The 24963-nt window shown below is 43.5% G+C and overlaps 1 protein-coding gene across 1 annotated transcript in view; it reads right to left on the reverse strand.

Moving 5' to 3' along the window:
• LOC125455510 (cytosolic carboxypeptidase 2-like) overlaps nucleotides 1–24963 on the reverse strand; it is a 213777-nt gene that overhangs the window by 110533 nt on the left and 78281 nt on the right. The window contains exons 18-22 of the mRNA XM_059649433.1: nucleotides 24237–24321; nucleotides 20997–21077; nucleotides 16277–16435; nucleotides 7647–7704; nucleotides 6102–6301 (exon numbers count right to left, since the gene is read on the reverse strand). Of these exons, the coding sequence (XP_059505416.1) occupies nucleotides 6102–6301; nucleotides 7647–7704; nucleotides 16277–16435; nucleotides 20997–21077; nucleotides 24237–24321 (583 nt within the window). The remainder of the gene's footprint in view (nucleotides 1–6101; nucleotides 6302–7646; nucleotides 7705–16276; nucleotides 16436–20996; nucleotides 21078–24236; nucleotides 24322–24963) is intronic.

Genomic DNA, 24963 nt, shown 5'->3' on the forward strand with positions numbered 1-24963 from the left:
TTGATGAGTTAGGAGCTGTAGATGTGGTTTACATGGACTTTATTAATGCATGTGATAAAGTCCCACATGCCAGACTGGTACTAAAATTAAAATCACATGGAATTCAGGGTGGGCTGGTGAGATGGATACTAAACTGGCTGGGTCATAGACATCACAGGGTAGTGGTGGAAGGATGTTTTTCAGATGGGGACCAGTAACTAGTAGAGTACCAAAGGGGTCCGTTGTTTGTAGTATATATAAATGATGTGGAGGAAAATGTGGGTGGTCTGATTAATAAGTTTGCAGATGACACAAAGATTGGTGGAGTTGCTGATAGTGCTAATGACTGAAAGGATATTACAGGACAGATTGGTGACTTGGGCACAGAACTGGCAGACTGTGTTTAATCCGAACAAATGCGAAGTGATGCATTTTGGAGGATCAAATTTAGTGTGAATTTTACTGTTGGTGGCAGAACCCTTAGGAACATTAACATTCAAACGGATCTGGGCATGCAGGCCCGCAGTTCCCCAGAAGTGGCAACACAGGTGGCTAAAGTGATTAAGATGATATATGGCATGCTTGCCTTCATCAGCTGGGGCATGGAGTACAAAGGTTGGCAAAACATGTCACAGCTACATAAAACCCTTGTTAGGCCATATTTGGTATATTGTGTGCAGTTTTGGTCACCACATTACCAAAGGACATGGAAGATTCGGAGAGATTGCAGAGAGGGTTCAGCAGAATGTTGCCTGGTCTCGAGGGCATTGACTATGAGGAAAGGTTAAAAAGACTAGGATTATTTTCACTGGAAAGACAGCAGCTGAGAGGATAGAGGTCTACAAAATTGTCAGAGGCATGGATAGGGTGGAAGACAGAGGCTCTTTCCCAGAGTTGAAGTTTCAATTACAAGAAAGCACAGGTTCAAGGTGAGAGGGGGAAAATTTAAAGGAGATGCGTGAAGCAAGTTTTTCAAACCAAGAGTGGTAGGATCCTGGCATGCACTGCCAGAGGAGGTTTGGAAGTGGGCACATTAGCGACATTTAAAAGGCTCATAGATGGTTACATGAATAGGAAGGAAATAGAGGGATGTGGACTGAATAAGGGCAGAAGGTTTGTTTTTCAGCTGAGTTGGGGCATTAGTTGGGGAACAGGCTTGGAGGGCCGACGGACCTGATCCTGTGTTGTACTTCACTTTTTTTGTTCTTTGATCTTCACAGTTTTGTTAATTCATTCAGAGGATGTGGACATCGTAGGCTGGGCGAGAATTTATCCTGCCCTCTAATTGCCCTTGAGAAGGTGGTAGTGAGCTTCCATCTTGTGCCACTGCAGTCCATTGTCAGAACTACACCCAGCAGCTGGGAGTGATGTGATTTCAGGGTCTGATCAGCTACGAGGAACTCATCAGTTCTGAGGAAGCGTCACCCGACCCAAAACGTTAACTCTGTTTTTCCCTTAACAGATGTTGCCAGACCTGATAAGATTTTCCAGCATTTTTTTTTTGTTTCTCATTGAGTCTGGGTTTGATGTTAAGATGGATAAAATTTATAAATTTTAATCTTTTTTTTAGTAAATCTATAACAGTGAGTATGGTGAGTGCTTTTCTTTTGCATGTTTTGTTGCGATCAGTCTCTTGGTTAAATTTTTAACGTAAAATATAGATGTTAAGTTATCTGAGAGCAATACTTTTGAGCAGTAAGACTAGGGCAATACTGAATTTTTGGGAAAGTGTGTTCTGATTATTTTTTAGGTATATTCTGGGTCTGCCGATTGTTTAAAGTGCAGAGATGGCTTTCAGTTGAGTGATGCTCTCTTCCTGTTGCATGTGGGAGATTAGGGAGATTAGGGAGAATTTAAATGTTTCTAGTGATTATGTCTGCAGGAAGTGTGTTTGGATGTGAATCCTATTGGATTGAATGGATTGGCTGGAGCAGCAGTTAGAAGCAATGAGGAATATGCAGGAGCCAGGGCTGTGATGGGTGGCAGATTCAGGAAGGTTGAACAAAATGCAGATAGAGTCAGGTAGATGCTGGGAAGTGCAGGAGTGGTAGGCAGTTAGTGCAGGAGTCTCCTGTGGATATTTGCATCTCAAGCAAGTACGCTGTTTCAGATAATGTCTGGGGTGATAGGCTCTCAGGGAATGTAGCACCAGCAGCCAAGTTTCTAGTACCAAGACTGGCTCTCCTGTAATGAGGGATCTCTCTAGTCAGGGGCAGAGGCAGGTGTTCCTGTGGTCGACAGCGAGACACCAGAAAGGTGCATTGTCTCCTTTGTGCCAGGGTCAAAGATGTCTCGGAGAGGATGCAGAATATTCTCAAAGGGGAGAGTGACTGGCCGGAGGTCGTTTTACACTTTGGCACAAATGACACAAGAAGAGAAAGACAGAGTATAGGAAATCAGGCAAGACATTGAAACGTAGATCCTCAAGGAAACCAAAAGAGATGGTGAGAAAAGAGATAAGTCTGAGGCTGGTTTAGTTGAGAAAAGGAGCAAGTCAAATAGTCAAAGTAGGCAAGAGCATGACAGCGAATGAGGCAACACAGATAAATTAAACTGCATTTGCTTCAATGCAAGAGGCCTGACAAGTAAGGCAGACGAACTCCTGACATGGTTAGGAATATGGGACTGGGATGTCACAGCTATTAGAGAAACATGGCTGAGGGATGGACAGGACAAACAGCTTAATGTTCCAGTGTACAGATGTGAAAGGAAGGATAGAAAGGGAGGCAAGAGAGGAGGGGGAATGGCATTTATGGTTAAGGATAACTTTAGTTAGACACAGGGAGGATATTCTTGGGAAATCGTCCAGTGCAGTTTTATGAGTGTAACTGAGAAATAGGAAAAGAAGGATCACCTTATTGGGATTGGACTTTAGGCCACCCAATAGTCAATAGGAAATTGAGAAGCAAATATGTATGGAGATCTCAGATGGCAAGCTGATGGAGAAAGTGAAGTCACATGGGGTCCAGGGTGTGCTAGCTAGATGGATAAAAAACTGGCTGGGCAACAGGAGACAGAGGGTAGTAGTAGAAGGGGGTTTCTCAAATTAGTGACCTGCAACCAGTGGTGTTCCACAGGGATCCGTGCTGGGACCACGGTTGTTTGTGATATATGTAAATGATCTGGAGGAAGGTGTAGGTGGTCTGATCAGCAAGTTTGCTGATGACACTAAGATTGGTGGAGTAGCTGATAGTGAAGGGGACTGTCAGAAATTACAGCAGAGTATAGATAGACTGGAGAGTTGGGCAGATAAATGGCAGATGGACTTCAGTCCGGGCAAATGCGAGGTGATGCATTTTGGACGATCAAATTCAAGGGCGAACTATACAGTAAATGGAAAAGTCCAAGGGAAAATTGATGAACAGAGAGATCTGGGTGTTCAGGTCCATGGTTCCCTGAAGGTGACAACGCAAGTCGATAGGGTGGTCAAGAAGGCATATGGCATGCTTTTCTTCATTGGGCGGGGTATTGAGTACAAGAGTTAGCAGGTCATGTTGCAGTTGTATAGGACTTTGGTTCGGCCACATTTGGATACTGTGTACAGTTCTGATCACCACATTACCAAAAGGATGTGGATGCTTTGGAGAGGGTGCAGAGGAGGTTCACCAGGATGTTGCCTGGTATGGAGAGTGCTAGCTATGAAGAGAGGTTGAATAGATTTGGATTATTTTCATTAGAAAGACAGAGATTGAGAGGGGACCTGATTGAGGTCTACAAAACCATGCGGGGTATAGACAGGGTGGATAGGAAAAAGCTTTTTCCCGGAGTGGGAGACTCAATTACTAGGGGTCATGAGTTCAAAGTGAGAGGAGGAAAGTTTAAGGGAGATATGCATGGAAAGTTCTTTATACAGAGGGTGGTGGGGGCCTGGAACGCGTTGCCAGCGGAGGTGGTAGACGCAGACACGTTAGTGTCTTTTAAGATATATTTGGACAGGTACATGGATGGGCAGGAAACAAATGGACACAGACCTTTAGAAAATAGATGACAGGTTAGACAGAGGATCTTGATTGGCGCAGGCTTGGAGGGCCAAAGGGCCTGTTCCTGTGCTGTTGATTTCTTTGTTCTTTGTTCTTGTTCTTCATATCTATTAAGAATAATAGGGTTGTAATGATAGGGGATTTTAACTTTCCAAACACAGTCTGGGACTTTCATAATGTTAAGGGCTTGGATAGAGCGAAATTTTTTAAATGTGCAGATTTTCTAATTCAGTATGTGGATACACCTCGAGACTGGTAATTTACTCAGGCCAGGAATTCCCACCTCTCAATTAATCAATCAAATGTCAGGAAATAGTGCTGGGAAAATTGTTGGGATTGAAGGCCAATAAATCCCCAGAGCCTGATAATCTACATCCCAGAGTACTTAAGGAAGTAACTCTGGAAATAGTGGATGCATTGGTGGTCATCTTCCAGGATTTTATAGACTGCAAGGTAACTAATGTCACTCCAGTATTCAAAAAGGGAGGTAGAGAGAAAACCGAGAATTATAGACCAGTGAGCCTAAGATCGGTAGTGGGAAAAATTCTCAAATCCATTATCAAGGACTTTACAGCAGAGCATGTAGAAAGCAGAGGCAGGACCAGACAGTCAGCATGGATATATGAAGGGGAAATCATGCATGACAAATCTGTTGGAATTCTATGAAGGTGTCAACAAGGGTGAGCCAGTCAATATGGTATATTAGGACTTGCAAAAAGCGTTTGACAAAGTCCTGCATAAGAGATTATTGTACAAGATTAAAGTGCTTGGGATTAGGGAAACTGTATTGAGATAGAAAACTGGTAGGCAGAGAGGAAACAAAGCGTAGGAATTAATGGGTCCTTTTCAAATTGGCAGGCAGTTACTAGTAGAGTGCCACAAGAATTGGTGCTGAGACCCCAACTATTCACAGTATATATTAATGATATGGATGTAGGAACAAAACGTAACATCTCAGAGTTTGCTGATGATACCAAGTAACATTGCAGATGATACCAAGTTGGGTGGGAGGGTGAACTGTGACAAGGATGCAGAGATCCTTTGGCATGAACTCAACAGGTTTGGTGAGAGAGCAAATCATTGGCAGATGCAGCATAATTTGGATAAATGTGAGGTTACTCACTTTGGAAGCAAAAACAAGGAGTCAGATTACTACCTGAATGGCTGTAAATTGGGAGGGGCAGTGTGCAGTGGGAGCTGGGTGTCCTTGTGTACCAGTTGCTGAAGGCAAGCATGCAGGTGTAGCAGGTGGTAAAGAAGACAAATGGTACGTTGGCCTTCATTGCGAGAGGTTTTGAGTACAGGAGCAAGGATGTGTTGTTGCAGTTATACAGGGCCTTGGTGAGACCACATCTGGAATATTGTGTGTAGTTTTAGTCTCCTTATCTGAGGAAGGATGTACTTGCTCTTGATTCCAGTAATGGTGGGTCTGACTTATAAGGAGAGATTGACTGACTAGGTTGGGATTGTTTTCTCTGGAGTTGAGACTAATGAAGGGGGATCTCACAGAGACTGATAAAATTCCAACAGGACTGGGCAGGGTAGATGCAGGGAGGATGTTCCCAATGGTGGGTGCATCCAGAAACAGGAGGATTCAGGATAGACCATTTAGGACGGATATGAGGAGACATATCTTCACCCAAAGAGTGGCGAGCCTGTGGAATTCATGACTACAGGAGATAGTTGATGCAAAAAGATTGAATGTACTCAAGAGGCAACTAGATATAGCACTGGGGTCAAATGGGGTCAATGGTTTTGGGGACAAAGCAGGATTAGGCTATTGAGCTGGCTGATCAGTGCTGATCGTGATGAATGGAAGAGCAAGCTCGAATGGCTGAATGACCTCTTCCTGTTTCTATCTTCCATGTTTCTCGTATAAGCAAGGATTTACAAAGTCAGAGATTACAAACGAACATCTTCTAAATTTATTTCCACGACTGCAGTCTGAATACGTTTACAGTGGCAAAGTTAATGCCTATTATTCATCTACAATTAATAATAATTCACCAATCGTGCATTGTAATGAACTAACACTAATGAATCAAGTTCAATTTCTCCATACCAATTAAAAACAAAGCATACAGCTGTACAAATGATGCTCCTAGGAAATAAAAATAAACACCAGCCTGGAAAGAACTTTACCTTGTTTCCCAGGACAAGGCTGACAGTTTCTGCCCCTATTTTCTAATCTGTTAGTGGCCAAACCAGTTGGGACTGTGGATGTGTTTTCAAACAAACACACTTCTTCTTGATGGTGGGGATCAATGTCGCGTGACCGTGCCTGCTCCACATGAGCTGAGTCCTGTGTAGTATGGTATTCGGTTGTTGTTGAGATGCTTTCACTGGTGTAAAATATTAAAAGAACCTTTTAATAATTAACAACAAGACAAGGATTTGTAATGTTTACAATATTCTCAAAGTGTATATTTTCGTGGAGATGGTCAGAATAGGCATTTGTAAAGTTGTGAAACTTGGTGCATGTGAGGGGGAGGGTTACAGACAGGAGACAATAATGCAAAGAAGGACAGGGTAGCCGAGTCCAAAACTAGAGGTCATAGGTTTAAAGTAGAAGGGAAAGATTTGAAATGTCCTGAGGAACAACTTATTTACGCAGAGGGTGGTGTGTGTATGAAAATGGCTGCCAGAGGAAGCGATGGAGGCTGGTACAATTACCACATTTAAAAGGCATCTGGATGGGTATATGGATAAGGAAAGGTTAGAGGGGCAAATGCTGGCAAATGGGACTAAATCAATTTACGATATGGTCAGCATGGACAATTTGGACCAAAGGGTCTGTTTCCATGCTATACAATTCTATGACTCTATGGCTCTAAATACTGATGGAGTGGGATAAAGTAAATCAAATTGTTTGTGTACAGCATATACAATTAATTAGGGCTCTAGTTGCACAATGGTAGTGTCCCTACTTCTGACCCAGGAGACCTGGGTTCAAGTACCACCTACTCCAGAGGTGTGTAATAACATCTCTGCAACAGGTTGTTTCAAAAATATCTATACGACAACACAGTGATAATGGGAACTGCAGATGCTGGAGAATCCAAGATAACAAAGTGTGGAGCTGGATGAACACAGCAGGCCAAGAAGCGTCCCAGGAGCACAAAAGCTGACATTGCGGGCCGAGACCCTTCAGGATGAAGGGTCTAGGCTCGAAACGTCAGCTTTTGTGCTCCTGGGATGCTGCTTGGCCTGCTGTGTTCATCCAGCTCCGCACTTTGTTATCTTATACAACAACAGACTAGTTGTGTGGAAAGGTACGCATCTGTACTGTAAATTCTGTGTAAAATTCATTTCCCCATCTGAAAAGCCACAACAGATGTAATAGTGAGGCTCAGGCAGGTGGATCTAAACCTTTGAATCTTGAAGGCTGCTCTTTAAAACTTGATTCTAAGATTTAAGATCATGATCACCCAAGTATGATTGATATCTTGGGACCAGTAAAAAATAAAATGTGAATTTAAATTTAAACCTTGAGAATTTTAATTCAATTTTGACTCATTTGAAATGTTTCAAATGAAATTAAAACAGAAGAAGAAGAAATTATGGAATGTATAAGGGAAAAGATGTGATGCTGATGTAGTACAGGTGAAATGGAGGTAGCCTTCTAGACGAGGTTTATATAATTAGAAGAATCACACTATTAATTCAAAATTGAATATTCCTACTAACCTTAAGCTACTTGCTGTTAGAAGGACTGGAGGCACTGCGAAAACTTTATACAAAGTTTCTATGTGCAAAAAACGCAAAAGCATACAAATCAGTCATTTTTCATCTTTCTCAGTATCCTTGCATTAACTCAATGGAGTTGATATTGGCAATAAAGCAGAAATGACATTTACATGTTAGAATAGCCACAATTCAAGCTCCATGAAATACGAACTTTTAATTCTCTTACTTAATTCTGCAGGTTAATTGCTCAGGAGAAGCACTTTGCTTGGACTGCACCAGGCCAATTTAGAGTGTTTTCCTCATAGAACATAGAACAGTACAGCACAGAAACAGGCCCTTCAGCCCACGATGTTGTGCCGACCATTGATCCTCATGTATGCACCCTCAAATTTCTGTGACTATATGCATGTCCAGCAGTCTCTTAAATGTCCCCAATGACCTTGCTACCACACCTGCGCTGGCAACACATTCCATGCTCTCACAACTCTCTGTGTAAAGAACCCGCCTCTGACATCCCCTCTATACTTTCCTCCAACCAGCTTAAAACTATGACCCCTCGTGTTAGCCTTTTCTGTATCTACATATCTGAAGCCCTCCCTCCTACACCAGCTGCGCAGCCACGTGTTAAGCTGCACCCGCTCCCTGTTCCTCGCCTCGCTATCTCGTGGCACCGGTAGTAAACTAGAGAACACTACTCTGTTCGTCCTGCTTTGCAGCTTCCATCCTAACTCCCTGAAATCACTTTTTATATCCTCAATCCTTTTTCCAGCTATATCATTAGTGCCAATATGTAGCACGATTTCTGGCTGTTCGCCCTCCCCTTTTAGAACCTTATACACCCGATCGGAGACGTCCCGGACCCTGGCACCAGGGAGGCAACATATCTTCCGGGAATCCCGATCCTGACCACAAAATCTCCTGTTGATTCCCCTAACTATCGAGTCTCCTACCACGAGTACGTTTCTATTCTGCCCCCTTCCCTTCTTTGCCACAGTGTCAGGTTCAGTGGCAGAGAACTGACTACTATGGCTTTCCTCTGGTAGGTCATCACCCCCAGCAGTATCCAAAACGGTATACTTATTGCTGAGGGGAATCCCCACAGGGGATCTCTGCACTGTCTGTCTGTCCCCTTTCCTCCCCCTAACTGTAACCCATCTATCCTTGTCCTGAGCCTTAGGAGTGACCAACTCCCAGTAACTCCTCTCAATTACCCCGTTTACATGTTCATCCGGGTACAGCTATGAAAACGAACCTCAGTAAAAGACTTGCACATTAATTTATTCCTGGCTCTAACATATCACACTGCAATACAATAATATGTAAAATACATGTTTACATAATCAGCTTTGCCTCAGTGCAGCACACTTGCCTCTGAGTTATGAAGTTATGAGTTCAAGTTTTATTTCAGAAACTTGAATACAAAGAGCTATATCCTACTGCTGTCATTTTAGTTAAGTTTACTAGAGGGTTTCTCTCCAAGAGCATTCATGATTTTTTCATGTTGTTGCCCCAAACTTATCTCATTAACTATCTATAATACCATGACGATGCCCGCATGTCCAATACTAGCCCAATTATTTCTTCAGCCAGAGAGTGGTGGGCTTGTGAAATTCATTGCCACGGATTGCAGTGGAGGCCGGGACGTTGGATGCCTTCAAGGCAGAGATCGACAAATTCTTGATTTCAGAAGGAATCAAGGGCTACAGGGAGAGTGCAGGGAAGTGGTGTTGAAATGCCCATCAGCCATGATTTAAATGGCGGAGTGGACTTGATGGGCCGAATGGCCGTACTTCCACTCCTATGTCTTATGGTCTTATGATCTTATCCCACTCAATGTAATTGGAAATATTCATCATTGCAGGAATATCCTGGGATCCCTGATATGCTGCTACCTTTAAAAGTGCACTCGATCAGATAGTGTCAGTCCTGTACAACTCACGACGTTGGCCCCAGATATTTTGGATCAGGGAATCACTGCCCTGTTTTGCAGTAAGGGGTCTGGCATTCCTGGCGGATGGGATTGTGCAGAGGAAGCCAGTCCTCTTCCCTGAGATTGGTAGAGACAACTAGGACACTTGCCCCTATCTGCTTGGTCTGAAGTTGCCAAGCAAAAGAACGCCTAACATAGTTGAAAGAAGGTCAATGACTTCCACCAGAATAAGTGCCACCATCTGTGCTACCTCACACTCTGCTACAGCACCCACCTCCCACCAAGGCTCATGCTCTTCCACTATTACTGCCACATGTAGCAGCTTCCCTCACCCACATCATCCCAAAGACTACTAACCTTGCACATATTCCTACTCACTTACTTAGGATATCTTTTCCCCACCTGCACCAGCTCTAAAAGCCATGGTCTTACTCAATCTCTCTCTTTCTGTCATCCTCGGAGAACACAGTGCACAATAATCCAGAAAAAGCTATGAAAGATGGTGGAGTGCTGGACATTCAGCTCCACAACACCTTAAACAGGAGGATAATGATTGTGACCACCCTGAGTGGCCATTTGACCTTGCCCAAGTCTCTGTTTTGATATTGATGGTCTGATAACAGTTCACTTCTAAAAGGCCCCTGACTTAACAATTAAAAGTTACAGCTCGCAACAACTGCTGAAGGAAAGAAGAGATGGCTTGTTTCAGGTTTGAAGTGGGTTTTGACAGTAGACTATAAAGAGACAGCTCCTGCGCTGGTACAGATTAAATCATTTGTCTCCATATCTTGTTCCCAGCCTTCAGCTGGTTGGTTACCTGAGAACGAATCACACAGTTGTTGAGAGGCAAAAAAAAGTCATTCATAATGGTCACCAGTCTATAGACTAATCAACTTCTTGTTGCCACCCAGCTGCACCAATGCATAACCCTTTGGCTTCAGTTCATCTGCAACCCAAACTTCAGTCTACTGTTTGTTTAAGCAGCTGTTATCACAATGCTTTGCATTAGTCTCAAATTGCTTCCTCTTCAATCATGTAGTAAGCTTTTATAACACTGGCTTAAAACAATTAACTCCAGAGATGTGCAGGCGAGGTGGTTTGGCCATGCTAAATTGCCCGTAGTGTCCAGAGATGTGTAGGCTAGGTGGATTAGCCAGGGAAATGTAGGGATAGGTTTGGGGGGGGCGGATCTAGGTGGGATGCTCTTTGGAGATTTGGAGTGGACCCAATGGACTAAAAGGCCTGCTTCCACCCTGTTAGAATTATATGATTCTAATTGTTTCCCATTTCAGTCCACAATGTTTTAAAAAACAGGAAAATAAAAAGGCATTCCATACAGTACTGTGCACCTGTCTGTTCTGACTGAGGGGGTAACATGCAAAGAAGCCAAGGCAAAGCAGAACAGAGACAAACATTCAGTAAAACAATATCAAATATATCTGCTTGGAGCTACCAGCTGAAATGACTGAGGGCTAAACGAACAAGAATGGGTTGCTGAGATGCAGTCTAGGCCAATTCATGAGATGGGTGCTTGTCCCTGTGGTAAACTACCCTTGCAGCAGCAGCATTACAATGAGAGGTAGTGACGCACTCCAAATTGCAGTATTGAAGGCAGAGCCATCCTGTAAATGAATTGTGGGTGTACAATGAGGCTGGTACATGTTGGATGCCAATGTCCATGGATAGGGAGAGCATGTGGTCACTGCACGTGGAGATGTTGGTGCTGCTGTTCAAGATAGAGGTCCAGAATTAGAGTTACTAGTTAACCACTCTAATTTTCAAATCAGAAGTTCTTAGCATCTAGTTTCTATCCATTGAGCAAGAAATTGGAAACAGCATATTAATAAGGTGAGATTAAGTAATAATCAGGGTGATAATGCATACTATTAGGCCTCCCACCATTAGCCAGAATCTTGCCTCACCACTCAACATATTGTTGGAAAATGAAACTTGCTGCTCTCGACATGAAAAGCTCCTCACCACTGATCTCACACAGTCACAGAATCTATGTTTTGAAAGCAAAGAGTTTGGTACCTGTTGTGCAGACAAGCTGGACAAAGTGGGGTTGTTTACAAGTGAAGCTGATTGGTTTATGGACACGGGGCCAATTACCAGTGGCAAAGGTTCTCTGCTTGCCAACAGCAAAGTAATAGGTTGTCAGTCAGCTGCATAGTTTGGGCTATGAATAAGACAAAAAGATGCTAGTTCAGATCTGAGGAGAGATCAGCAGAACTGCAGTGGCCAAAAACTCTCAGTTCTCTGCAGTGAGTCACTTTAAACTAGAAGAAACACAGTCTATCTTTTCTTCAACAGATGTAGCAAATTATGACTCTGAATTGGATAAGTCAGATGCCTTTCATAACTCAAACAACCACCTGTTGTTCTTGCAAACCATTGGAATCATTCTGAAAAAGCTAGGTCAAAGGGAAGTTTTTGGATCAGCAAGAGCCAATCCAACATATCTTGCAACTGAAGACTATTGAACTTTTTCCCAGTTTTCCCTCCACCCATAACTTTTTTCTCCATGTTTATCTTCATCTATCTCTATGTGCATAAGGAAGAGTTCCAAAGCAGTACAGGGGTTTAATTTGTAGAGTTTACTGAATATAGTTCAATTATTTAATTGTACTCGAATCTGATGACCTGTTATCAATGGTGATTTCTTGTTAATTTTCAAAACCTGGTCCATGCTTTCCATCAATCTCAGCTTGAAAAACAGATGGTTTGGGGATTTTTCATTTTCTTTTAAAGTCTTTCACTTTTGTGATAATCCAGGAAGCGCAGGCTTTGATATCCAGCACCTTATTCTGAGTGAGCTGTGACACCAGCAACATATGATCTCATATACACAGTCAGCACCTCAGTTACAGGAACCATGGAATACTGCCTGTATTTTGCACTGTAGGATGGACAGGATCTGGGTACTATGGTAAATCACACTCCAGCTTTCAGTGTGACACAGCCAAGCCAGGTGGAAAGGACAGTACTTGTACAAGCATGCCTGAGCTGGAGGCACTGCCCCAGAGAAGTGATGTTTTGTTCAACATTTCTCAAGGTGACAGCATTCATAGCGTTAACAAATCATAGAGTCATACAGCATGGAAACAGACCAAAGAGACTCAAACAGACCTGATAAATCAACAAAGCTGACTACCTAAAAATGAAACCTGAAGGGACAAACACTCACCGATTCTGTGGCCTCCCAAAAGTACACAAACCAGAAGTACCCCTCAGACCCGCAGTCTCTCTTTCTCTCTCTCCCTCTCTCAGGCACACCAACACATGGGTTAGCCAACAAGTTACAAAGAAGGTTAAAGCACCTCATCAGCAAGTCACCCCACTCAGTCCAGGAGTTCCTCAATTCCCTCAAAGACATAAGAATAGACAATGACGAGACCATGGTGTCCTTCGATATTACCATCCTATTCACATCAATTGACACACCACTGGCAAGAGAAACACTAGCAACACTACTAAAAGAACATGACCTGAATGACACCACCTCCACAGACAACATGCTGAAACTACTGGACCTGTGCATCATGATCAACTTTACCTTTAAGGGCCAAATCTATGAACAAATCAACCCATGAAATTACCTATCTGGAACATAAAACAGAGAACATAGAACAGTACAACACAGTACAGGCCCTTTGGCCCGCAATGTTGTGTTGATCTATTATCCTACTCTAAGATCAAACTACCCTGCATACCCAACATTTTACTATCATCCATATGCCTTTCTAAGAGTTGCTTAAATGTGTCAAATGTGTCTGACTCCACTACCACTGCCAGCAGCATATTCCTCACACCCACCACTCTCTGTGCGAAGAACTTACCTCTGACATCTTCCTTAACCTTCCTCCAATCACCTTAAAATTATGCCCGCTCCTAATAATCATTTCCATCCTGGGAAAACTTCTCTGCTATACATTCTATCTATGCCTCTCATCATCTTGTACACCTCTATCAAGTCACCTCTCATCCTTTGTCACTCCAGTGAGAAAACATCTAGCTCCCTCAACCTTTCCTCATAAGACCTGCCCTCCAGTCCAGGCAGCATCCTGGTAAATCTTCTCTGCACTCTCTCTAAAGCTTCCACATCCTTTCTATAATGAGGTGACCAGAACTGAACACAATATTCCAAGTGTGGTCCAACCAGGTTTTTATAGAGCTGCAGCATAACCTCGCGGCTTTTAAACTCAATTCCCCTCACAATGAAAGCCAAATACCATATGCCTTCTAAACAACCGTATCTCCGAACTAATACCTGAAGCGGCAATACAGAGACTTGAAAGCATAGCCTTTCACAGATACAACATAAACTGTGGACCCAATACGTGGACGACACTTTCATCATCATCAAACAGACTAAACTAGAGGACAGACACCAACTTATAAACAGCACTCTCACTGGTATCAAATTCACCAGGGAAGAACAGTGGTGGGAAGAACAGGAAGGCAGATTACTATCTCAAAGGAGTGAAGTTAGGTAAGGGGGAAGTACCACGAGATCTGGGTGTTCTTGTACATCAGTCAATGAAAGCAAGCATGCAGGTACAGCAAGGAGTGAAGAAAGCTAATAGCATGCTGGCCTTCATAACAAGAGGAATTGAGTATAGGAGCAAAGAGGTCCTTCTGCAGCTGTACAGGGCCCTGGTGAGACTGCACCTGGAGTATTGTGTGCAGTTTTGGTCTCCAAATTTGAGGGAAGACATTCTTGCTATTGAGGGAGTGCAGCGTAGGTTCACGAGGTCAATTCCCGGAATGGCGGGACTATCATATGTTGAAAGATTGGAGCGACTGGGCTTGTATACACTTGAGTTTAGAAGGATGAGAGGGGATCTGATTGAGGTGTATAAGATTATTAAGGGATTGGACACTCTGGAGGCAGGAAGCATGTTTCCGCTGATGGGTGAGTCCAGAACCAGACGACACAGTTTAAAAATAAGGGGTAGGCCATTTAGAACAGAGTTGAGGAAAAACTTTTCACCCAGAGAGTGGTGGTTATATGGAATGCTCTGCCCCAGAAGGCAGTGGAGGCCAACTCCCTGGGTACTTTTAAGAAAGAGATAAAGATAGAGGAATCAAGGGTTATGGGGATAAGGCAGGAACAAGATACTGATTGTGGATGATCAGCCATGATCATAATGAATGGTGGTGCTGGCTCGAAGGGCCGAATGGCCTACTCCAGCATCTATTGTCTATTGTCTATAACAAACAGCTCTCATTCCTGGATGTCATGGTAGAACGCAGTGCCAATGGGAACTTTCTGACAAAGGTGCGCCGAAAGGCCACACACACAGATCAAGTCCTGAACTTCAAAAGCAACCACCCCAACACCCACAAACAGAGTTGCGTAAAAACACCACTTAAACAAATAACAACACTGCAGCAACCCAGAACTTTGCCAAAACAAAGAAGAATGCTTCTACCAAGTATTTAAGGACAATGGATACCCAAACAGCTGGGTCTGATGATCACACAATGATCAGCCATGAACCTATTGATGGGCCAAATGGCCGACTCCTGCTCCTATTTTTAATGCTCTTATGTCTGTGTGTATATGCAATATTTGAACACAAAAGTTAGCTGATACACTCAGGCACATTTAAAAGCATTCCACATCCAGAGAATGATCGTCAATGTTACATTTCCAAATGTGGCAACCAACCACAAATACCATCACACAAATAACAACAGGAAGATACAGTACACTCTTACACACTCGTCACAGATTTCTCCACCAATGCACAAATACCTCCGGCCAAGCAGCATCATAGGAGCAGAAAGGCTGACTTTTCAAGCCTAGACACTTCTTCAGAAATTTCTTGTTTGCTGTTTGCAGTTGGTTGCCACATTTGGAAATGTGACATTGACGATCATTCTCTGGATGTGGAATGCTTTTAAATATGCCTGAGTGTATCAGCTTACTTTTGTGTTCAAATATTGCATATATACACAGACATAAGAGCATTAAAAATAGGAGCAGGAGTCAGCCATTTGGCCCATCACGTTCAATAGGTTCATGGCTGATCATTTTGCGGACTCAGCTCCACTTATCCGCCCACTCACCATAACCAAAGTCTATTGATCTCTGCTTTAAAAACATTCAGCAAGATAGCCTCAACTGCTTCCCTGGGCAGGGAAATCCATTGATTCACAAGCCTTTGGATGAAAAAATTCTTCCTCACCACAGTCCTAAACCTGCTTCCCCTTTATTCTGAGGCTATGCCCCCTAGTTCTAGTTTCACCTGCCAGTGGAAACGACCTCCCTGTTTCTGTGTTATCTGTTCCCTACATAATTTTATCAGATCCTTCCCAGTGATTACATTTCCCAGTCTACTTAATCTGTCCTCATAAGCCAATCCTCTCAAGTCCAGAATCAACCTGGTGAACCTCCTCTGTACCCCTACATAGTACTCCAGGTGTGGCCTCACCAGAATCCTATACAGCTGCAGCATAACCTCCCTGATTTTAAACTCCATCCCTCGAGCAATGAAGGACAATATTCCATTTGCCGTCTTACTTACCTACTGCAACTGTAAACTAACTTTTTGTGATTCATGTACAAGGACACCCAGGTCCCTCTGCACAGCACACTTGGTGATGAGGAAAGTGAAAATGAAGGCAGTAATATATGGATATATTTAAAACAATTTTATGAGATGATGCACCAGACCCTTAAATTACCTCTTACCTCTTCTGGATGCCCTCAAGCTCCTGTTCTGTACACGGTCAATGACTGGAAGCTTTGTTTTTTTAATAGGGAAGAAGGGTGCTGGAGCTGCCATTGACTGTGGTTTTAGGGGAGATGTTTTCAGGTTGGAAGTCTGTTTCCTTGGAACCCATTCAAATTCTGAATGATGAAAGAAAATATCACAAATAGAACATAGAACATAGAACATAGAAAAGTACAGCACAGTACAGGCCCTTCGGCCCATGATGTTGTGCCATGGATTAAGCCTAATCCAAAAATAAAATAACCTAACCTACATTCTCCTCAATTCACTGCTGTCCATGTGCATGTCCAGCAGTCGCCTAAATGTCACTAATGACTCCGCTTCCACGAATGCCACTGGCAAAGTATTCCATGCGCTCACAACTCTCTGGGTGAAGAACCTCCCTCTGACGTCTCCTCTATACCTTCCTCCTAACACCTTAAAACTATGACCCCTCGTGGCAGTCAATCCTGCCCTGGGGAAAAGTCTCTGGCTATCGACTCTATCCATGCCTCTCATTACCTTGTACACCTCGATCAGGTCACCTCTCTTCCTCCTTCTCTCCAGAGCGAAAAGTCCGAGCTCAGTCAACCTCTCCTCGTAAGACAAGCCCTCCAGTCCAGGCAGCATCCTGGTAAACCTCCTTTGCACCCTCTCCAAAGCCTCCACATCTTTCCTATAATAGGGCGACCAGAACTGGACACAATATTCCAAGTGTGGTCTCACCAGGGTTTTGTAGAGCTGCAGCATAACTTTGCGGCTCTTAAACTCGATCCCCTGTTAATGAAAGCCAAAACACCATATGCTTTCTTAACAACCTATCCACTTGGGTGGCAACTTTGAGGGAGCTATGCACTTGAACAAGATCCCGCAGTTCCTCCACACTGCTGAGAATCCTGCCTTTAATCCTATATTCAGCATTTAAGTTCGACCTTCCAAAATGCATCACTTCGCATTTATCCAGGTTGAACTCCATCTGCCATTTCTCAGCCCAACTCTGCATTCTGTCAATGTCTCGCTGAAGCCTGCAATAGCCCTCGATACTATCAACGGCACCTCCAACCTTTGTGTCATCAGCAAACATACTAACCCAGCTCTCAACCTCCTCATTCAAGTCATTTAGAAAAACTACAAAGAAGAGAGGCCCAAGAACAGAGCCCTGCGGGACACCACTCAGCACTGACCTCCAGGCAGAATACTTACCATCTACAACCACTCTCTGCCTCCTGCCAGCCAACCAATTCTGAATCCAGACAGCCAAATCACCCTATATCCCATACCTCCTGACTTTATGAATGAGCCTGCCTTCGGGTTCTCTCTAATCCTTCCCGCCAAGCCTTTTTCGTGCCCCCTCCTGGCCCTCCTCAGTCCACTTTTGAGCTCCTTCCGAGCAAGGCTGTAATCCTCTAAAGCTGTGCTAGACCCTTGCTTCCTCCACCTTACGTAAGCTGCCTTTTTCTTTTTGACAAGAAGCACCTCTGTACCCGTCATCCAAGGCTCCTTAATCTTACCCCTTCTTACCTGTCTCAGAGGAACCAATTTATGCATCACTTGCAACAACTGCTCCTTAAACAGTCTCCACATGTCTGTTGTGCCCCTTCTGTGGAACAATTGCTCTCAATCTGTACTTCCCAACTCCTGCCTGATAGCGTCATAGTTTCCTTTTCCCCAGTTAAATCTTCCCCTGGTAACTGCTCCTTTCCCTTTCCATGGCTATGGTAAATGTGAGGCTGCTGTGGTCACTGTCACCAAAGTGTTCTCCCACCGCGTGATCCGACACCTGTCCTGGCTCATTGCCGAGCACCAATTCCAAAATGGCCTCTCCCCTCGTCGGCCTGTCCACATACTGAGTAAGGAAACTCTCCTGAACACACCTGACAAAAACGGCTACATCCAAACCATCTGCACTAAGGAGGTTCCAATCAATATTGGGAAAGTTGAAGTCACCCAGAACAACAAATCTGCTATGTTTGCACTTTTCAACAATCTGCCAGCCTATGAGTTCTTCGATCTCCCTACTGCCATTTGGGGGTCTGTAGAAAACCCCCAATGAGGTGACTGCTCCCTTGCTGTTCCTAACTTCCACCCATACTGACTCAGTCGACAAACGTTCCTCGGCAACCTTCATTTCTCTTGCTGTGATGCACTCTCTGATTAACAACGCTACACCCCCTCCTCTTTCTCCCCCACCCTGTTCTTTTTAAATGTTCTACACCCTGGAACATCTCGCAACCATTCCTGCCCCTGAGAAACCCACATCTCTGTTACGGCCACAACATCATAGTCCCAAGTACTGATCCATGCTCTAAGTTCATCACTCTTATTTCTGACACTCCTTGCATTAAAGCAGACTCATTTTAACCAATCCCTTTGTTCCATCACATGGAAAACCTTCCCGGTAGATTCACTGCATCATGCCACTGCCTCATCTACTACTACGCACCCCCATCCCCCCTCAGATGTGTAGCTCTGGTTCCCACTGCCCTGCCAAACTGGTTTAAACCCTCCCGAACCACTCGAGCAAATCTCCCACCCAGGACATTTGTGCCCCTCCAGTTCAGGTGCAACCCATCCTTCATGTACAGGTCCTACCTTCCCCAGAAGGCATCCCAATGGTCGAAGCCCTCCCTCCTGCACCAGCTGCGCAGCCACGTGTTAAGCTGCACTCGCTGACTGTTCCTCACCTCGCTATCTCGTGGCACCGGTAGCAAACCTGAGAACACTACTCTACTCGTCCTGCTCTTCAGCTTCCTGCCTAGATCTCTGTAGTCCCTTTTCAGATCCTCAATCCCTTTCCTGGCTACGTCATTGGTGCCAATACGTACCACGATTTCTGGCTGCTCACCCTCCCCCTTCAGAATGTTATAGACCCAATCGGCGACATCCCAGGCCCTGGCACCTGGGAGGCAACATACCTTCCAAGAGTCCCGTTCCTGACCACAAAATCTCCTGTCAATCCGTCTAACTGTTGAGTCCCCTACCACTAGCTTTTTTCTATTCTCCCCCCTTCCCTTCTGAGCCACAGTGCCAGGCTCAATGCCAGAGACCTGACAACTATGGCTTTCCCCTGGTAGGCCGTCCCCACCAGCAGTATCCAAAGCGGTATACTTATTGCTGAGGGGAACGGCCATAGGGGATCCCTGCTCTGTCTGTCGGTCCCCTTTCCGTCCCCTGACTGTAACCCAGCTGTCCTTATCCTGCGCTTGAGGAGTGACTACCTCCCTGTGCATCCTCTCAATTTCCCCCTCAGCCTCCCGGATGATCCGCAGTCCATCCAGCTCCAGCTCCAGTTCCCTAACACGGTTTTCAAGGAGCTGGAGTTGGGTGCACTTCCCGCAGATGTGGCCAGCGGAGACATGTGTCGTGTCTCTCACCTGCCACATTCTGCAGGAGGAACATGTAATTCTTCTATTTGAATTTATTCCTCAAAAACGAGAATATGTATTGATGTGCGGAAATTGTCAATGAGGGCAGCATGTACAGGAGCCGCTCTCGCTATATTTTCCTCAGCTGAAAGTGAAATAAGCGAGGGCTGAACATTAGTAATTGCTCATCACTGAATCTCCAGTTCAAATCCATGCCAGAAATGTGACAGTGTTTCTCTGAGCGTGGTGTATGTAATAGGCATTGAGCACTCCCAATCCTGTGCCTGACATAAGCCACATGAATGGGATAGGGTGGGAGTAGCGGTGTGGGAGGGGGTCATGGGTGGAGAGGGTGCTGGAAGGAATGTGCAGAATTGACTGAGAGTTTTACTCTGCATCTCCCTGTGTGAACACGGGGCAGGAAATGCTAGATGCTGAAATTGTTTGTACAAAGTACGAAGCTTAGAATTAATATCTCAAACATCCTAATCACCAGATGGTACTTGTCTCCCTGAGATTATCCTACTATTCAATGTGGATGGATTGATCCCCTGGACTGACCTATCTCCTCCCTACTTCCCCACGTGCACTCACATTTACTGGCTCCATTTACTTGGTTTCCCCAATGTAGAGGAGGCCACACGTTGTGTGGGTATTTCAGAATCCCCTTCCCCTCCCCCATTTCTGAAGAAAGTTCTAGGCCCGAAATGTCAGCTTTTGTGCTCCTCTGATACTTCTTGAACTGCTGTGTTCATCCAGCTTCACACTTTGTTATCCCTTCCACTTTCTCTGTTTTAAAGAAAACAATCTCAATTTATGTAATCTTTCTTCATAGCTAAATCGTTCTGTCCAGAGAACATCCTGGTGAATTTCTTCTGCATCTCCTCTGATACAATCACAACCTTCATATACACTGGTGACCAGAGCTGTACATAGTATTTAATCTAGGGTCGAATTAATATTCTATGCAATTCTGTCATAACCTTCCTGCTCTTGTATTCAATGCCTCGACTAATAAAGCAGGCATCCCCGATAGTTTCTCAGTATCTCAAGTCACCTTACACATATGTCAACAATGAGAAAGAAATACTATGGGTTCAAAGTTCCTCCCAATGTTTCTGATGTAAGTACAGAGTTGTCAATGATAAATTAAATGGAGGAGAGTGGAGCTCCACATCTGAATCCAGTCAGACAAAACCTACACTATTTCCATCTTTGAACCTCATATCTGACAGCCTCATGTGGACACACTGACAGGTTAGTACTGAATTCATGAGTAGTCTTTATTTTCTAAATTTTCCTTATGCCCCTGACATATTTGATTTCAACTCACCACATTTGGAAGAAATTGCATGTTTTTTGTGAACTTGAACTGAAAAGATGGAATCTGAATTCTGACAATCTTCTGTAATAGCTGCAAAGAGAAAAGAAAGATCAATATAAGAGCTTTCAAAAGGTTGACAAGTTTCCACATATTGGAAGTTTTGGCAAATTTTAACCCCTGGGTTAAAGAAGGTATAAGTGACTGTGGATAAAAAAAAGTTTGCAGAGAAACAGAAAGCAGAGAGCAGTGATGAATGATTATTTTTCAGACAGGATGAAAGTAAACAGTGGCATTCCTCAGAAGTTGTCATTAGGACAGTTGCTTTTGTTGGTCTGTATTAATAACCTGCATTTCAATAAAAAGGGTATAATCTCAAATGTAACATTAATGAGGAGGATTTAAATAGACTTCAGGGGAATATATACATGATTAGTCAGATGGCAAATGGAATTTCACGTACAGTTGGGTGATGTGATATATTTTGATAGAAAGGCTGACCAGATGCAATATCAATTAACTGGTAAAAGTTTTCAGTGAGTGGCATGGAAGCATCACTGTTTGGACCAGCCTATGTTGCCCCATCCCTAATTGCCTTAGGTGGTGCATGATGGCTGGTAGGTGATGAGCCATCTCCATGAGACACTGCAGTCGATGTGCTAGGTCGATGCCAGGTGGCGCACACAATGCCAGGTTATGGCCATCTCCAATAAGAAAGGATCTTAACCACTGCGCCTTGACAATCAATGGTTGCCATCACTAAATCCCCCTCTATCAATATCACCGAGGTTACCATTGATCAACTGGATTCGCCATTAAATACATTTGCTACAAGGGCAGGCCAGAGACTAGGAATACTGCGGTGAGTAATCACTTCTTGACTCCCCAGATCCTGTCCACCATCTACAAGACACATGTCAGAGTGTGATGGAATGGCTGTAGTGCATCATCTCCCCCACAGGATAGTATTTTAATTGAAATTTTATTGGTTTTCATTAAATAAAAATTTTCTTGTTATTGTGCTCCTTTAAACAGCTGTCAATTAGTTGATGAGTTTATTTGTTTAGTTGAAACTTAACTGAGTGTAAAAACATGGTTATTGTTATATGGCCTGATTGTTAAGGGGTCTGACTTTAGTTTGAATAGCGATGGTTACATTCATACTCAGCTGTTCTCAACATGTGGTGTTCACCAATGTGAACAAAGCCTTCTACAAATGTGTGTCTGTTATGATAACAGTAAAAATGGACCATCAATTTTCATTATCCAACTTCAGATTTGCACTACCTGGGACCTTTAATGGACTAAATTATTTTTTACAAAAGGATAAACATTGTATTGAGGTGGTTGCAATGATCACCTGACGAGGTTGAACCAAGCTCACAAAACCATCAATGAACAAATTTCACACTTAAAATTGTTTAGAATCCTGACAGTGTGGAAATAGGTCATTTGGCCGAACAACTCCATGCCAACTCTCTCAAGAGCATCCCACCCAGACTACAATATCCCTGTAACTCTGATTATATCCATGTAACCCTGCATTTCACATGGCTACTTCACCTAGCCTGCATGTCCTTGGACACTGTGGGTAATTTAGTACGGCCAATCCACCTAACCTTGCACATCTTTGGGCTATGGGAGTAAACCAGAGCACCCAGAGGAAACCCACACAGACACGGGGAGAACTTGCAAACTTTACACAGACAGTCACTCAAGGATGGAATCGAACCCAGGTCCCTGGCACTGTGAGGCAGCAGTGCTAACCACTAAGTTAAATTAAGATGTCATCAAAATGACTGAAACCAGTTAGACTGCCTTGTATTTCCTGTTTGATTTATACCTTTAGGAACACAGGAATTAGGAGCAGGAGAAGGCAATTCAGCCCTTTTGAGCCCACTCCACCAGTTAATATGATCGTAGCTGCTCTTATTCAGGCCTCAACTCCACTTTCCTGCCTGCTCCCCACTGCCATGTATCCTGCTTTTCATCAGAAACACATCGATTTATTTCTTGAATCTGTTGATTGATTCTGCCCCCACTGCACTCTGGGTCAGTGAGTTCCACATATTCACAACCCTCTGCGAGAAGTAGTTTCTCCTCATCTCAGTTTTGGATCTACCTCCTCTGACTCCATATGTGTGCCCTCTTGTTTGAGAGTGTCTCACAAGGGGGAACATCTGGTCAAGGTCCACCTTATCAATCCTGTTTAGCATGTTATATACCTCAAGCAGATCCCCCAATGTTCTTCTGAACCCCAGCCCAAATGTAACCCATTCTAAGCCCAAAACTATTCAACCAGTTTCATTTATTCAGATTAAAGGCTTACCTGAAGATTGTCCAGCTTAAAAAGAACAATATCATCAGACACAGTAATAAAGAACATTTTTTTCAGGCAACAGCTATCCGTGGTAGATCAAAGAGAGAGGAAAGATGGATTTGTAACATCAAGTCATCCTCTCCCTTCCAACACTCTTGCAGCTTCCTGAGAGACAGCTCAGTGATAAAGCAAATTAAAGAAACACCATTCACTGAGAACTCAAAGATATCTACATGTTTCCTTACAATGTAAGATACAAGTCATCAATTAAACAACTGTGGTCTCAGTTTAAACCTGTCATTGTAAGGGTGAGAGCAGTGTGGCACAATCACTGGTGATTCAGGGCCAGCAGGGATCGAGGGATCAGATGTTTTAGGCAGGTTATTATTTTGAGTTCGCTACAAAAATAGAGTAATAGGGTAAAAAATTCATCAGGAATTGCTGTGATGGCTGTTAGTCCATGAACCTTGTTGTGGAATGATCTGTTGGGCATGAGAATACGTACGTAAATCTTTACACATTGATTTCTTGGTTTATAAGTGGAATGAAGTGCCAGAAAAAGTGGTGGATACAGGTACAGTTACAACATTCAAGAGATTCTGCACAAGTTCATGAGTAGGAAAGGTTTGAAGGAATAAGGGCCAAGTGCAAGCAGGTGGGGCTAGTTTAGTTTGGGAACATGTCAACATGGACAGTTTGGACTGAAGGGTCTGTTTCCATGCTATATGACTCTATGATTCTATGACTCTATACGTTTAGAATGAGTTTGATTGCATATTGTACAGTTGGGATACTGCAGGGTAAACCTTAAAGACCTGTTATGATACACGAGTGGTTTCATCAACTCACTCCTTCCCCTTTCAACATCTGCTTTGACCTTTTCATAATGTCAATAATCCCAGGTCACAATGAAGTGCAAACTGATATCTTACTATTTGATGGGTGATGTAGTCTCATGTTTATTCCACCAGACACATAGTCATCATAGATAGAACCTTCACTGGTCTCAAGCCTAGCCTAAGGGTAGAAATAAAGATTAATTAAAGAATAGAAATATATTGAGCCTTTCACAACATCCTCAAGCATTTTGCAGCTAGATCTGTTTTCTGCCATAATGAAGGGAAGGGAGCAATCAATTTGCACATAGCAAATTGTCACAAATTCCAATCTCAAAAAGGCAACTCATTTGTTTCGTTGATATTGGTTGTGGGATAAATAATTTGCCAAAGCACTAGCTCTTTTTCAAGATAGTGTCCTGGGAAAAGTGCAACAGCAATTAAACCTTAGCCCACAGTCTACTGACTCAAAGGTTAGTCTGCCACCAATGGAAGCTGAGTTTTTCCTGGAACTGAGCTCATGCTTAACTAATTTGATTGAATTTTTGGAGGATGCAGCCATGTGTGTTGACGATAATAGTACAGTGATGCTGTTTGTGTGGAGTTCAGCAAAGCCTTTGATATGACACCATATGATAAAAAAGGTAAAAGCACATGGGATGCAGGGAAACTTGGCAACTCAGTGACAGGAGACAGAGGGTGGCAGTAGAAGGCTGTATGGGTGACTGGGGACTTGTGTGCAGTGGGATCAGTGCTGCGTCTATTATTATTCATGGTATATATGAATGAAACAAATGAGAATGTCAGAGAGAAGAAACTGACC

Source organism: Stegostoma tigrinum, chromosome 10, assembly GCF_030684315.1.
Source record: "Stegostoma tigrinum isolate sSteTig4 chromosome 10, sSteTig4.hap1, whole genome shotgun sequence".
NCBI lineage: Eukaryota > Metazoa > Chordata > Chondrichthyes > Orectolobiformes > Stegostomatidae > Stegostoma > Stegostoma tigrinum.